Source organism: Cornus florida, unplaced genomic scaffold (genome assembly GCF_030987335.1).
Source record: "Cornus florida cultivar Cherokee Brave unplaced genomic scaffold, ASM3098733v1 CherokeeBrave_3.0.0_Hap2_Chr05, whole genome shotgun sequence".
NCBI lineage: Eukaryota > Viridiplantae > Streptophyta > Magnoliopsida > Cornales > Cornaceae > Cornus > Cornus florida.
In genome coordinates this window covers 60799936-60815076 of record NW_026775575.1, presented here as the reverse complement: position 1 = coordinate 60815076, position 15141 = coordinate 60799936, and the positions used below count along the sequence as shown (strand labels likewise).

Genomic DNA, 15141 nt, shown 5'->3' with positions numbered 1-15141 from the left:
TCTGTGGGCACTCTGATCGATAATGACCTACCTGATGACACTGGTGGCACACTATCTGCCCCTTAGAAGACCTCCCTGGAAAAGATACTATCTGTCCATGAATCTGTGGGCACTCTGATCGATAATGACCTACCTGATGACACTAGTGGCACGCTATCTATCGCTGAGAAGACCTCCCTGGTAAAGACACATGTGGTACTGACTGTGTCTAGCACTGCCCCTGAGAATGTGCATTATCCTCCCTTTGCCTCTTTTTAGGGCGATCCCCAGGCTGTGAGTTGGAACCCCCAGACTGAGATTTGGATTCCAAAATCCTCTTGGTGTCCCGCAAGCTCTCCTCAACTAACAGGACTAGTGTTGAGTAATTACACAGCTCTTGTGGTATAATCCTTTCCCTAATACCAAGCCTGAGTCCCTTTTCAAATCGCTTGCACTTATACTCTTCTATAGCAATCACTTCTGGCGTAAATCGTGACAGCCTAGTGAAACTTGCCTCATACTGGTTCACTGTCATACTACTCTGTATTAGAAACATGAACTCGTCCCTTTTTGTGTCCCTCGCAACTTCTGGAAAATATTTGTCCAGGAAAAGCTTAGTAAAGGTACCCCACTCTATAACCTCAACATTATGGGTGCTCTTGATTATCTTCCACCACTGAGCAATATCACCAGTGAATTGAAAAGAAGTAAAAGAGACCCTCAACTCATTCTCATGCACCCTGATAGTATCTAAGATCTTCTTGACCTGCTCCATCCAATCTTCTGCCACCATTGGATCGAGCTTACCACGAAATTCGGGTGGATCCATTCGTCGAAACTCCCTCATAGCAGTGATGGCTCTAGACCCAGACCCACTAGCTTGGGGTTGAGTCCCACCATGTGAGGTCATCATCAACTGTTGTATGGCCTCAGCTATTTGCCTAGCAAACTGAGCCCCATCCATGGGCACCTGTTGTGCCTAAACTTGCCGCACTTGAACCTGTGGCATCGAAGCTGTGGGTACAGATGGTGTCGCAGTTGGGGGTACCAATGGGTTTGAAATTCTAGGCACCGATGGTGTCCGTTCTGTGGCCACTTGCTTTCCTTTCCCCTTTCTCTGTGTACTTGTCTTTTTATGTGATGCCATTGTTCTATAAGGTGACAAGGAAGGATTTAATCATAGTAGAATAATATCAAGTTTAACACTTTGCAGATAGTACATTACTCATATTTCACATAACAAGTACTACAATTCACAAAACAAAACAAAAATAAAAATAATCAAATAAAAATAACAAGTCAAAGAGATAATTTCAAGTCATCATGTAGATTGAACATTCACCCGTTGTCTTAAGGTTTTCGTACCTAAAGCTCTTATACCAAGTTGTCACGTCCTGAACTTTAATTATCGAGTTGTGATGGAATAAATAGAAAATTTAGATTAACATTTAGCGTTAAAATCCTTCAGTATCTTAATGAACACTTAAATATAAATAAATATTAATGACAAAGCACATAAGCCACCTGGTTTTGTTCAATTGACAATGGAAATTAAAGTAATTCTGTTTTCTAAAAGTTATCAAACATGACCATTACGTAACACACTTACTGGGTCATCATTCAGGTAAAGATAAATTACTTTCCTTTGAGTAAATCTGGCACAACTACCTAGCACCATACCCTCATTTATTAATTTCAAGGAACAAATACATATATATATACACATTATATATGTTCCACCAATAATCTGCCCATGTACCGAGATGCTTTTAACATATCAATAGCGATTAAATATCACAATACCTGGGACAACACCTTAATCTACTAAGAAAATGCCTCCTTCAGACAAATTTGATTAATTCACACAACAAAATATCATCTAATTAAAATTACCCAATCCACCAACTAGTCTAACATCAACCCACATAAATAAAGTAATAATCTTAAATACATCAACTAACCTGATAGTGAACCAATTAATTGGTTTAACAAATACCCATCAAAATAATAAAATTTAATCATCTACAATTCTAAATAAAAAAATCAAACTACCATATCATCTCAATTTAAATTGTGAAACTAAGCTTGTATCTAAAAAAAATTAAATCAAATAATAGTCAATTAAATAGAGTTCCTCCAAAGCAACATGGAAGTAATCTTTTCCAAGTATGCTAAATATTTTTGGTACAGTTTTTTCTCACCAACTCTCTGGTACGCACCAAAAGGCCTTTCGCCTAATGGTATAACCTCCTCATCTTCAAAGAAGAGGGGAGGGATTCGAGCCCGAGTGTGGACAAAAAAGTGTGTGTGTGCGCGTTTACTTTACCATCCAAAAAAAAAAAAAAAAAAAAACTCTCTGGTACGCTTCTCACACCTTTCTTTTTTTCTTATTTTTCCTAGTTTCATTATTAATACTACATACATATATATATACCCAATATATGTATAAGACCTGGAAACCCACTTGCATTGAATTTCCTTATTTTCTTTTAACCAAAACACTTACTCACCCACATGATACCAAACACGTCTTCCTATGCAAATTGTACTGACCATTTATTTTCCTTTAATTCTATACTTCCAGCATATAACAAATATAAGGCACAGATACACATATATATTTATATATATAATTAATCAATATAAAATCAACAAACCTAAATATTAATATACAATTAATAGTACCAATAAATAAATAATTATATTTTCGGGTCTTTACAGGATTATAGTATTTTATTTTAGTTCTACTTTACTTATTAGAATCTTTATTTTATTTTAGATCCACTTTATTTATTGATATTTTATTTAAATTATCTTAGTAAATTAAGGATAGAGTGTAAAAAAAAATCCCTTGAACTGTTACCCTTTTGCAAATAACTGATAAGCCCTAAAAAGTGCGCATTTAAAACCCTTAATCTTGAATGTTCTACGACCTTATTTTATCTTACCTTCCTGTTTTAGTCTAATTTCATGTTATTTCTCTTTTCAGGTACTTATTCCCAAAATAAGTCAATTCAGCTGAATTAGAGCATTAGAAGAAGCAATCTCAAGCCTAGTGGAAGAAAAGAGCAAAGTGGAAGCAAAATGGTGAAAAAAACCTTCTCCGATCTATCACACTGTGATCGTTCCAACCTTGCCATGATGGATCGAGCCCTCATCTCAAAAACCACTTCTGTTTCGTGTCACTTAGTGTCATCTCAAGTGCTCGGAAATGGTTTCCGAGGCTATTTCATGTAAATTGACAACTTCCTTTGAGGACCGAGTCATTTTCGCATTTTTCGTTTTTCGACACTATGCGCCTTTCGTCCTTTTCCCTGTTTCGTCCTTTTCCCTATTCTGTTTTTTCCCCATTTGTCACATTGTTGGCAAAACCTCACTTCCCATGCTCGGAGTTGGTTTTTGACTTCACGTGCCTTCATCTTGAGTGGTTTCCTCGAAATACATATCTTTACTTTTGCAAGAAAGTACTCAGTTGCTCCCGGTACCCATAGGGGCATGGGTGCACAATTCTTTAGAATCTTTTTCATTTCTTGGGGTGTTTTTCATAAATATCTTTTGAAGATATTTTATTTCAGGGGTATCTAAGAAAATATCTTTTGGAACATATTTTCATTCTGGGGCAGTTTCACAGTTAACACTTTTTGTAGGGGCCATTGTGTAATTAACGAAAGTTATTGCAAAATGTCTCGTCTAGAGCCTGGATCCTCGTACGGGATTCATTTTCACATTTTGTTGAGTCGTGGACTCTTAGAATTTCATTCTGGTCATTTTTCTCCAGTTTCAAAGTTTCTGGACCTAGTTGCCGCCGAACTTGTTCGGGGCATAATTTTCTGCTCGGGACTCAGTTTTTGACACTATTTCTTCCGTTGTTCATATTTTCTCATTTTGAATCTTTTTCGTTCACGAAGTTTTTCCATTTGAGCGTGTTTGCTCAAATTCCACTTTTTCAAACCCGGTAGGGCCCGTTCGGGGCACTTTAAGGGTTTTACTATAAATAGGGGGTTATAAAATTAAAAAGTCACTTCCTCCTCTCTTCATGCACAACCAGAAGCATCCATGGCAGCCCAAGGGGGCTGCCACCCTTCTTCTCTCAATTAAACCTTCTTCCCTTTGTTAAAAAGTTGAAGTACCTTTGTGTTTTATGTTCGTCTTGGCGACGCGCACCTTTCACCCTTATTAGAATCCATTTCCGACCATTTATTGAGTTTGGCTTTGAAGTCAAGTTGTGATTTTCATGGGGCTCCTTGGGGATTCTTGTTCATTGTGTTGTCCCTAACAAAACCCTTCGGTATCGTCGGATTCGGAGCACTTTTCTTTCGGTGGGGATTTGAGATTTTCATCTCAAATTGAGGGAGGGGATGTTATAATTTAAATTCTTGTTATATTACATGCTTGTGATGCTTATAGAACTTGATTACATGCTTAAATCACAAATCTAGAGATTTTTTTTTTTTTTTCTTGTGAAGGATTTAATTTTTCCGATTGTCCATACCTTTATGTAATCATGTGACATGATAGAATATTACCCCTTAATATGTAGATTGACATATATTAAATCTAGATTATTTGAACAAGTAATGAAGATTTTATTTAATATTTATCTTGAATAAAATATTAAATCATGTGGCCTTATCTAACTTTAAATCAACATGTGATAGCATATTATAATAGGCCTTAGCATGTTCTTCAACATAGATTAATTTGAGAGTAATCGGAGAAGCTTTGAAATCTAGTAATATTTAATTAATTAGATTAATTAAATTGCTCCAAGTGTACTATTCATTTCATCGGATTTCCGACTTGATATTCTTGATGTGGATGCTATATAGTTTCACATATATTAAATTTAGAATATTTGATTAGGTTTTGAAACCTTTCATTTATTATTTTTCTAGTATTAAAGTTTAATACTCATAGTCGTAACTTGCATGGAAGTTACTTGTATCGTGCTAGTAAATCAAGTCTTGACATGTTTAATAACATATATTAAATTGAGGTCATTTGGATGACTTTTAAAATCTAGAGATTTTAATTAAATGAAATAATTAAAATCCATTCAATGATTCTATGCACTTGATTAAGTTTCTAACCTTGTATTCATGATTTCCTTGATAAGTTCCTTCACGTGCATCAATTTGAGAATAATCAGATAAGTTGGAGACTTACACTTACTTGTCTTACTTGTATGGAACTTAGTTCACTTAGTTGTAACTTGTATTCCATGAACTTTTAGCTTTTCACATGTAACTAGACCCCGTGCATCTTGGTTTCATTAATGTACTTAATGAACTTACATCATTATCTTGGAATGATATAATTATCCATGTATTGCTTAGTAAATAATTAAATCATTAATCTCATACTTGTGGTATTTTTGCATCGATGGATTCCATGTGCTATATATACCTTGGTTGTAGTCTTTGTAGATGTATACCATGATTTCTTGATATTTCGCATGCCATGTTAGTTGACAACTTAGGGCATGACTAGTATATTTCCAAAATCTTGGTTGTGCATAAAACGTGTTTAATGCATTACTTGTGTCTTAATGATTTCTTTACTTGCACAACATGTTGATTATGGAAACTTGGTGATATCAAACAAGATTGACATGGCTAGGACTTGGTTCTAGTAATGGGGAATGTCCCTCTACACTATAGTGCGTACTTGGGGAAGGTACCCATGGGTTAGTAGCCCTAAAGTGATCCCAAGATTCTGATTTTTTATAGTACGCACTAGGGGAAGGTATGTAATACCCCTAATTTTAAAAGGATGGTCTCGGCATTTATTTATTATTTTTATTGTATTTTTGCGTGATTATTTGGTTTAATTATTATTTTTTATTTATTAATTTGATTTAATTGTTTACTTATGTGACATGTGTTTATTTTATTTATTAATTTGATTTAATTGTTTACCTATGTGACACGTGTTATCTTTTCTTATTTAATTGGTTAACTGTATTTAATTATTTAGTTGAGTTTTAATTTAATTATGTTTTAAGTTACAGTTAACTTTGGGGTTGGAATTTCACGTATAGGTAAGCCGTAACAGAGATAGTTTCATGGGCCGACTAGGTTTAGAATTAGGGTTCTGGCTGAATTAAACAAGGATTAGGGTTTAGGATTTTTACGCCTATATATATATAGCTGTAATCTGTATTAAGGGTTGGAACAAAAACCCTACTCACGTAGCATAGATACAGAAAGTTATACAGTGAGGCTTTGAGAGAGCAGAGCAAGTTTGTGAGGTTTCTAACCGAGGCTTCAAGATTTGGCTTAGGAGAAGGGAGGAACAGAAGTCATAGGAGGCTAGACGATATTGCAATGGTCGTCGGAAAGCTTAGAACAACGGCGACAAGGTTTTGTTTACAAAACTGTACAGACAAGTTCTTATCTTCCTTCTTCCCTCTGGCTTGTGTTCTGTGCACCTAGATAACCTCTAGGGGATTAATTGGCCATTAACTAAACCATGCATGTTTTGTATATGTTTACTTGAGGATCTTTTAACCGTGAAAATTTATCTGTAAAACCATTCTGTCAGGTATGTGTTCTATTATTTGTTTTGGCATAACGTCCCACTGTTCTAACTTTTATTTTGAATCTTACTGAAATCAACTAAGGTCTGAGTGGATACTAGATGTAATGTAAGACCTTCAAATTTAAATAGGAGGAAGAACAGAGGGGTTAGGATAGAACTGATGTTGCAAATTAGTTTCAGTGCCGTTCTTCAACAATGCCAGTTTAAATGGCTTGATTAAACTCTGTAATTGTTTTCAAGATTATTGTAAACAACCTTGGGGATGCTTCTAGACTAAATTAAGACTCCTAAGATTAGTTTTAGAAACCAACAGAGGTGTAAGAATTGATCAGAGAGGGAGCAGACGGACTGAAACGAAGCAAAACGGGGACAGAGGCTCTCAAAGGAGGTGAGAGCCGGCTCCATGGATGTGGGAGCCAGCTCCCACAACAAGTAGAGCCGGCTCTAAGGACTCCTAGAGCCGGCTCTAGGCTGAAAGAGCCTGCTCCCAAAATTTGTAATATACATTTAATTTTTATTTTTTTTAGTTTTAAGGCACTGTTTGGGCAATCTGGGTTATTAATCAGTTTTAAAATTTTAGTTGGGTGTTAAATAATAATTTTAACTTGTAACTAAGGTCTTGAATTGCATAAATTTACCCCTTAGTTTAAATGGAATTAACAGTACGCTATTGGACAACTTTGCGTACAGTTAACGGTTGAAAGGAGATTTGTTGATTAATTTTAATCTGATGGTTTAGGGTGCTATAAAATGATTTTCAATTTATTTTAGATGCACGATGAAGTCTTTTAAAGTGTTATATTGGACTTGTGGCATAGTAGGGGCTCGGTGCTAAAGGATACAACAAAATATAAGTATATGGCTTAGTACTCTGTTACCGGATGGAGGGAACTAGATCGCTTAGTTTAATTTAGTGATTTATTGGACTATAATATTATTATAGAACTAATTTTAAATACATGATAGGGTCATTGTTTTATTAAATTTGAACTATGCATGTGTTGGATGTTGATTGTTAGAATAGTTAATTCTTCGATGCAATTACATAGATTACTACTGGGTTTTAATTGCTAGATTGTTAAGATTCCTTCTACAATTATTTGGATGGTGGTTTCTGGTCTGTAAATTATTGAACTGTTATATATGTTGTAATTTACATGGATGTGGAGGATTGTATATACCGGTATGGGACGGTGACATACTAGGGACGGTTTAGTTCAAAATGCATAAACCTAACCTAATGGATTAATGGAATGGATTGAAAGAAATCGAATCCTAATTGTGACTAAGTCAGATCAGCTGTAACCAAGTTGGATGACTTCCTGGATTAACGGATGGTAGTTAAGTCATATCAACTGAATAAGTTGAGTAACTAACTAGTTGGTTTATTGTATGTCAGTTTAATAAATAGTTGAATTACATACCCTGGATTTGGACGGACTTTATATATATGTTTATGGTACCACGAGTTGAGCTTGAGTCTCAGACTCGTTGGTTAGGGTGCGTATATGTAGTGGATGCGTAGCTGGTTATAATAGGTAGAGGTGTACCTTGTTAGGTCTAAGTACTCATGCCCACCTTTGGGTGCGTATTCGCATGTTGCCTTCTATTCAGGTTGAGACCCCTATTATAGACTAGTGAATGTCCCTTAGTGTGGATATGTTTATACGTCTGGACTAGATAGATATTGTGAGGTGTCTACGGTGTATCTGCGTATCGGGTCACTGTATGGATTGCAGTTAGATTAGAACTTGCTCGTGGCTCTGACCCACTCCTTCATTATTCTTTTCAGGTACAGGATGGTTCCAGCCTTAGAGCTTGATCGTGCTTGTCGAGGACAGTCTCACCTTCATCAGATTACGTAGGACTTCTCTCGATGTTTCTAGCATTATCTATTTTCAGTTTTCAGTTTCAGTTGAACTTTTGGTTAGGGGTCCATCAGTGGATTCCCAGGTTGTAACCTTGAAGTTTTGGGAGGTTTGGAGTTTTCTTATTTCAGTTATACATGAAGGATTTTATAATTAATGTCTCTTTCAGTTTTATTCCATCTTTATTATTTCATTTTGTCATCTGTGTTCGCTTTAAAATACTTTAATTGTTTGATATTCCCTCGGGTTTGGGCCTGGGCCTGATCAACCCGTGTCTCGGATCCGAGGGGTATCACAGTTGGTATCAGAGCACTCTAGGTTCAAGTGTCTCTAGGACGTTTCGTATTAAGACTTCCGCGTAGCTTTTTTTTTATTTTTTATATAAAGCTTATGTTTAGGATTCGTTGAATTCTTTTACGGTTCGTTTAAACTTGTACTGATGTCTGTCTTTCTATGTTAACAGCATGGTTAACACTGGAAGAGGACAGAACATGAACAGTCAACAGAGGAGAGCGGCACGTAGACAGCAGAAACGTCTACAACGTCGACAAATGGAAGAAGAGCAGCAAATGCCAGGGTTTCAGGAGGAGCAGGAGGAAGTTTAACAGACTCAGGGTCAGGACAGAGATCCAGAGATTCCTCCATACCTCAATGACCTTGTTGCTCGGGCTATAGAGGCTGGGGTAACAGTTGCACTTCGGAGCCAACCACAGGTTCAGCAGGCACCAGTACCAGTACCATTGGTTCAGACGGATTCTTGGGGAAAGGCTAGGAGCTCTTTCACAAATGGGAGTCCACCTGTGTTCTCAGGCTCAACTGATGCGAGAGCAGCTGACCAGTGGAAACAGGACATTGATCGTCATCTTCGTTTGGTTCAATGCACGGAGGTTCAGAAGCAGATGCTTGCTACTTTCAAGTTAGTTGGGGATGCACTACAGTGGTGGGAGTCAGTTACTACCCCAGAGGAGAGGATGACATTGTCTTATGATGAGTTCAGTGCTCGCTTTGACGAGAAATATTTTCCCTATGCAGTCAGGGCAGCTATGAAGACCGAGTTTCTAAATCTGCAGTAGGGAAACATGATAGTGGCGGAGTATGAGCAGCAGTTCACACGCTTGTCTCTCTTTGCACTGGAGGAGGTGGATACAGAGGAGAAGAAGCGTAACAGTTTCGTTAACGGACTGATGTGGTCTATCAAAAGAGCTATTATAGGTAGTCCAGCCTATACTACCTATGCTCAGGTGGTAGACGCCACTCTACAACAGTATCAGTTGACTGTGGACATCAGACAGGCTCGTGGTGAGAAGCGGGGTGATAAAGACTCTACTAATCAGTCAGCTGAAAAGGGGAATGGCAATGGTCACCGTCAGAATGACAAAGGCAAGTTCCAGGGATAACAGCCTTGGAAGAAGCACAAGGGTGGTTCAGATGCTCATCGGAATGGGGCACCTATTCAAAGGCAACAGAATGGAGGACCACAGGCAGGACAGGGTCAGCCACAGGCTAACCGACGGAGGAGGCCATTTGGTACTTTCCAGGGTAGTTGTTACACTTGTGGAGAGTATGGTCATACCACCAGGCAGTGTCCTAAAGCAGGACAGGGATAGGGACAGTATGTGCAGCAGGGACAGAAGGCGCCAGTGCCTCTACCAGCTCCATAGGTTCCACGGATTCAGGGACAGACACATCTGGCTTTACCGGCACCGCCGCAGACTCAGGGACAGGCACCACAGCAGTTGCACTATGGCAGGGTGTATAACCCCATGCCACAGGATGTTCAGGCGCCTCAGACTATTGAGGGTAAGTTTCTTATTCATGGTTTGCATGGACGTGTTTTATTTGATACGGGTGCTACACATTCATTTGTAGCTAGGACTTTTGTTGCTTTATCTGGGATGAGGACGAGGGTATGCACTAGACCTCAGGGTATTTCTACACCATTGGGTGATACAGCTATTATACATGAGAGTGATGGGCCTGTGACACTAGATATTGGCAGACTCAGATTTGTAGCCAATCTATTGGTCCTGGACATGCACACTTATGATGTGATACTTGGGATGGATTGGTTGTCTCACTACCATGCCCAAGTTGATTGTTTTGATAGATCTATTATTTTTACCATACCTGGTCAGGATATGTATGTAGTAGCTATGCCACATTCTAAAGAGAGCGGTAGCACCTATTTGTTCCATGTGGAGGAGGAAAATAAGGAGGGGATTACTGTGTCATTGGATAACATACCGATTGTACAGGATTTTCCGGATGTATTTCAGGAGATTCCAGGGTTGCCACCTAGTCGCGAGATCGATTTTGTGATAGACTTAGCTCCAGGCACTGTGCCTATTGCTAGGGCACCCTATAGGATGGCACCGGTGGAGATGAGAGAACTGAGGGATCAGATTCAGCAGTTACTCAGCCAAGGTTTTATTCGTAGGAGTACATCACCTTGGGGAGCACCGGTTCTGTTGTGAAGAAAAAGAATGGTTCGCTTCGTCTGTGTATAGATTACAGGGAGTTGAACAAGGTTACGATTCGTAACAAGTATCCTTTGCCCAGGATTAATGACTTATTTGATCAGTTAAGGGGAGCCACATACTTCTCCAAGATTGATCTGCGTTCTGGGTATCATCAGCTGAGGGTTAGGGAGCAGGATGTTCCTAAGACAGTATTTCTCACGAGATATGGTTCTTATGAGTTTCGTGTTATGCCGTTTGGGATGACTAATGCACCTGCAGTTTTCATGGACTTAATGAATAGAGTCTTCCGAGCTTATTTGGATCAGTTTGTTATTGTCTTTATTGATGACATCTTGATCTATTCTCGGTCGGAGGACGATCATGCTAATCTATGTTCAAGTATCCTTCTTATCATGTTCTTGGATTATCCCAACCTTGATTTATTTCATATATGTATATATATCATGATTTTTGTTGCTTATGCTCCATGGTAGCTTAGGATGATCCATGAGTCTAATCTTTGACATAGACGTTAGGTGGCATGATCCCTTTTGAATTATATCATGTTAGTCCTAAAAATCTTCAAGAAATCGAGTCGATGCATGTTCATTCTCTACGAGTAAACTTGTTTACTCACCCCGAAGTTACTGGGGGATTTGATCAGATACGAAGACTTGGTTCGTGATTCTTATCATGCTTGGATGATTTGTAGATTTAAAGATTTCAATTCTTGTAAATGTCGACTTGAAATGCCATTTGTAGCCATTTTGTCAAATGTGTATATTTGATTCCAAACTTGTATTATGTGCTTAAGCACACTTTTTGGTATTCATTCTATGTATATAATATATGGCCAAGGGCCAAACTTCATTTGTAATCCATGTATATTGAAAAATGTAGAATTTTGCCTTTAATGAGAAAAGCATAAAAACTTGGGTTTCAATATGTCATTTTCGCACTGGTGTGTGCATTATGTATGTAATTCATCCTTTAGCACTCATTTGCCATATGTGAGGTGTGGCCAAGGGCCAAACACCATTTAGTGTTCATTTTTGCATTTTAGTTCACATATTGCATTTTGGGCTAAATAGTAGAAACCGAGCCTTTAAGGGTTCATTTTCAAATCGGGTGGTGTAAAGTGTGTTCCAGCACCTCTACTAAGTCTCATTAATATTGTATGAAGTGTGGCCAAAGGCCAAACAGTCATTTGAAACCATTTCCTAATTTTAATTTTCAAATTTCCTATTTCTAGTTCATTTTTGCCTTTTTTGCCGTGGGGGAGTCAAATTTTGCATCGATAGTATTTTTAAGTCATGAACCTTGTAGCACATCCTAATAGGTAAGTTACATTTGTGTGCATGATCATTTTCAAGAAAAAACTCATCCTTGGTGATTTGAGCCTCTTATGGACTCATTTTATAACTTTGTTGCATAATCTGATTTTAGGGCATTCTGGGATTTTGTTTCGGGAAATAAATTCCAGTCTCCACATGGTCACTTAGAAAACGTGATTTTAGGGGGGAGGGGGGGGGTTTCTTTTTCGTGTTTTTCCAGAAAATGTCGTCTTGGTACCGGAATCCCTCGTAAAGTTTCAGCTTCCAGTTTGTATTTTAGCAGCTTTTTACCTCTCTTGACCAGTTTTGATCTAGGGGCATTTTGGGGATTTTTCAGTGAGTTTTTTTTGTTTCTGCTTATGAGGTCAGGTAGAAAACTAGATTTTAGGGGGGGGTTTCTTCTTTGTATTTTTCCAGAAAACGTTTGGTAGCCTGTTTCTGATCTCAGATCCTGTAGCAGCTTTATGACCCTCACGACCAGATTTCTTGGAGGGGCATTTTGGGCATTTTACAGTGAGTTTTTTTCGATTCTATCCGCGTTGTCAGGTAGAAAACTCAATTTTAGGGGGGGTTTTTTCTTCGCATTTTTCCAGAAAAAGTCGTTTCGGACCTTATTTCTGCTCTCAGTTCTGGCTGAGTTGTTTTCCTTCCTAGCATGTCATGGTGCATGCCATAGGACACCGAATAGGGCGCCGGCATGTGAGTCGGGCGCGCATGGGGTATGTATGGCCTTTGTCGGGCCGCTGCGATGTCACAACTTCAAACACTCGTTTCTCCCTCGTCCGGACTCCAAATCGAGTGAACTTTTTTTTGAACTTGACTAATTTTTCGCTGTCTTTCCAACGGTGTGCTTGGTTGCACCCGGATCTTCCTAAATAATTACCAGTTTACCCTTTTAGCCTTAATTAATCGTTTTTCTTCGTCATGCTGTTTCTCCTCCGTCCGGACTCCGAATCAGGCGATTCTTAAGTCCATCTTGATTAGTTTTTCGTTGTCTTTCCAGCAATGTGCTTAGTGGCACCGAAATCCATACTTTCAAAATTGACTATTTTGCCCCTAAGGGCTTATTTGTCATATTTTTGATCTTTCGCTTCCGCATCAGTTCTCATTGAGTTCCACGACCTCATGGAAGGTCACTTTGACTTCTTAGAGTCTTGTTTTCTGTTTTCGCTTCCGCATATCGGATCCATTATCGGGTCAATCTTCAGTTCATCACAGGATACGCTAGCCAAAAAACGAGGGTTGTCACAGTTCTCCCCCTGAAGGTGAGTCAAGCTCCTGTGCTGGTCCAGATGAGTTGGATGCTTCCTTGGATATTAACCCGCCGAACACTTACCAGGATCTAAACCCTGTTCCTGCTGAAAATTTATTTATTAAGTAAGGAAATCGCAGCTTCAGGGGTGGTTCCACTTATTCGCCCTGCTCCTCTGAGTGTTCCTCCTATCATCTCTATCGTTCCTTCCACATCCCTTGCCCCTGACCAAACTTTACTAATTGAAGAGATCATCCATCTTGACTCTCCCTCCAGAGATGGTGAAGCAGCCAATGATGGCAATGATGGGGTAGGCAATGGATCAGGCACAGGAGAGGATACTGCAGAATAGCATTCTACTGACTTTGTAATTTTTTTTGAAAAAAGTTAACTCATGTACTTCAAGAACCATTTTGTAATGAAATGACAATATTATTTTGCCAAACTATTCTTCAACTTGTATTTGAATGAGCTGATAGTTTAATTTTTCTATTTTGGTTCTTATTTTGCACAAGTGTTTGGCGTTCAGCTTGTAGTGCCAGTTGCCATTTACTCTGCTAAATGTCTGGCATTCAGCTAGAATGCCACTTGCCACCTAGCATTTATTTTATGCAAGTGTTTGGTATTCGGCTCGTAGTGCCAACTGTCACTTACATTGCTAAGTGTCTGGTGTTCGGTTAGAATACCACTTGCCACTTGGCATTTATTTTGTGCAAGTGTTTGGCGTTCGGCTCGTAGTGCCAACTGTCACTTACATTGTTAAGTGTCTGGCGCTCGGCTAGAATACTACTTGCCACTTGGCATTTATTTTGTACAAGTGTTTAGCGTTCGGCTCGTAGTGTCAGCTGCCACTTACATTGCTAAGTGCCTAGCGCTTGGCTAGAATGTCACTTACCACTTGGCATTTATTTTATGCAAGTATTTAGCGTTCGGCTCGTAGTGCCAGCTGCCACTCACTCTACTCTTATTTTATTAAAGAAAAATATATCCTTCGCTCAATTCAAATTCTAAAATCAACTGAGCTCCTTTTATATATCCTTGCAAAATCTATACATTTGTAAGAGCATAACTCTGAATGAATACTACTTCAAATATAATTCAGTCTTTTACTGGTAATACCTTTTAAGAGACGTGGCATTTCACAGTTTATTAACCAATCTTCCAGCCATAGTCTCCAACACGTATGCCCCTTTTCCTATGGCTTCTGCCACTCTGTATGGGCCTTCCCATGGTGATATCATCTTTTTGACAATCCCGACCTTTTTTTCAGAGCCAGGTCACCAGAGGCGAAGTCTCTATATTTTACCCTTTTGTTGTGGCTATTCACGAATGTCTGCTGATAAGATGTGAGCCTTATTGCTGCTGCATCTCTTTTCTCCTCCAGCAGATTAAGGTTAAACCTCAATATACTATCGTTCTGCTCTTGATTTCACGCTAAGCTTCGAACAGTTAGAACTAAGTGCTCGATCGGTATTACTGCCTCGGTGCTGTACACCATAGCAAATAGGTTTTACCTAGTCAGCCGTCTTGGGGTTATTCTATAAGCCCACAAGACGTTAGGGAGTTCATCTAACCATTTTTCTTTTTCATCTTCGAGCTTCTTCTTGATGCAAGCAAAGATTGTTCTGTTTGTGATCTCAGCTTGACTATTTGCCTGCGGATAGCTGATTGCTGCCAACTTTTGATTGATTTTATACTCTTCAACCAAC

The 15141-nt window shown here is 38.7% G+C and overlaps 1 protein-coding gene across 1 annotated transcript; it reads right to left on the bottom strand.

Annotated features, from left to right (window-relative positions):
* Positions 1 to 208: 208 nt before the first annotated feature.
* Positions 209 to 943, bottom strand: LOC132309338 (uncharacterized). Its single transcript, XM_059807654.1, has one exon. The coding sequence runs from the start codon at positions 941 to 943 to the stop codon at positions 209 to 211; it is 735 nt and encodes a 244-aa protein (XP_059663637.1).
* Positions 944 to 15141: the final 14198 nt, after the last annotated feature.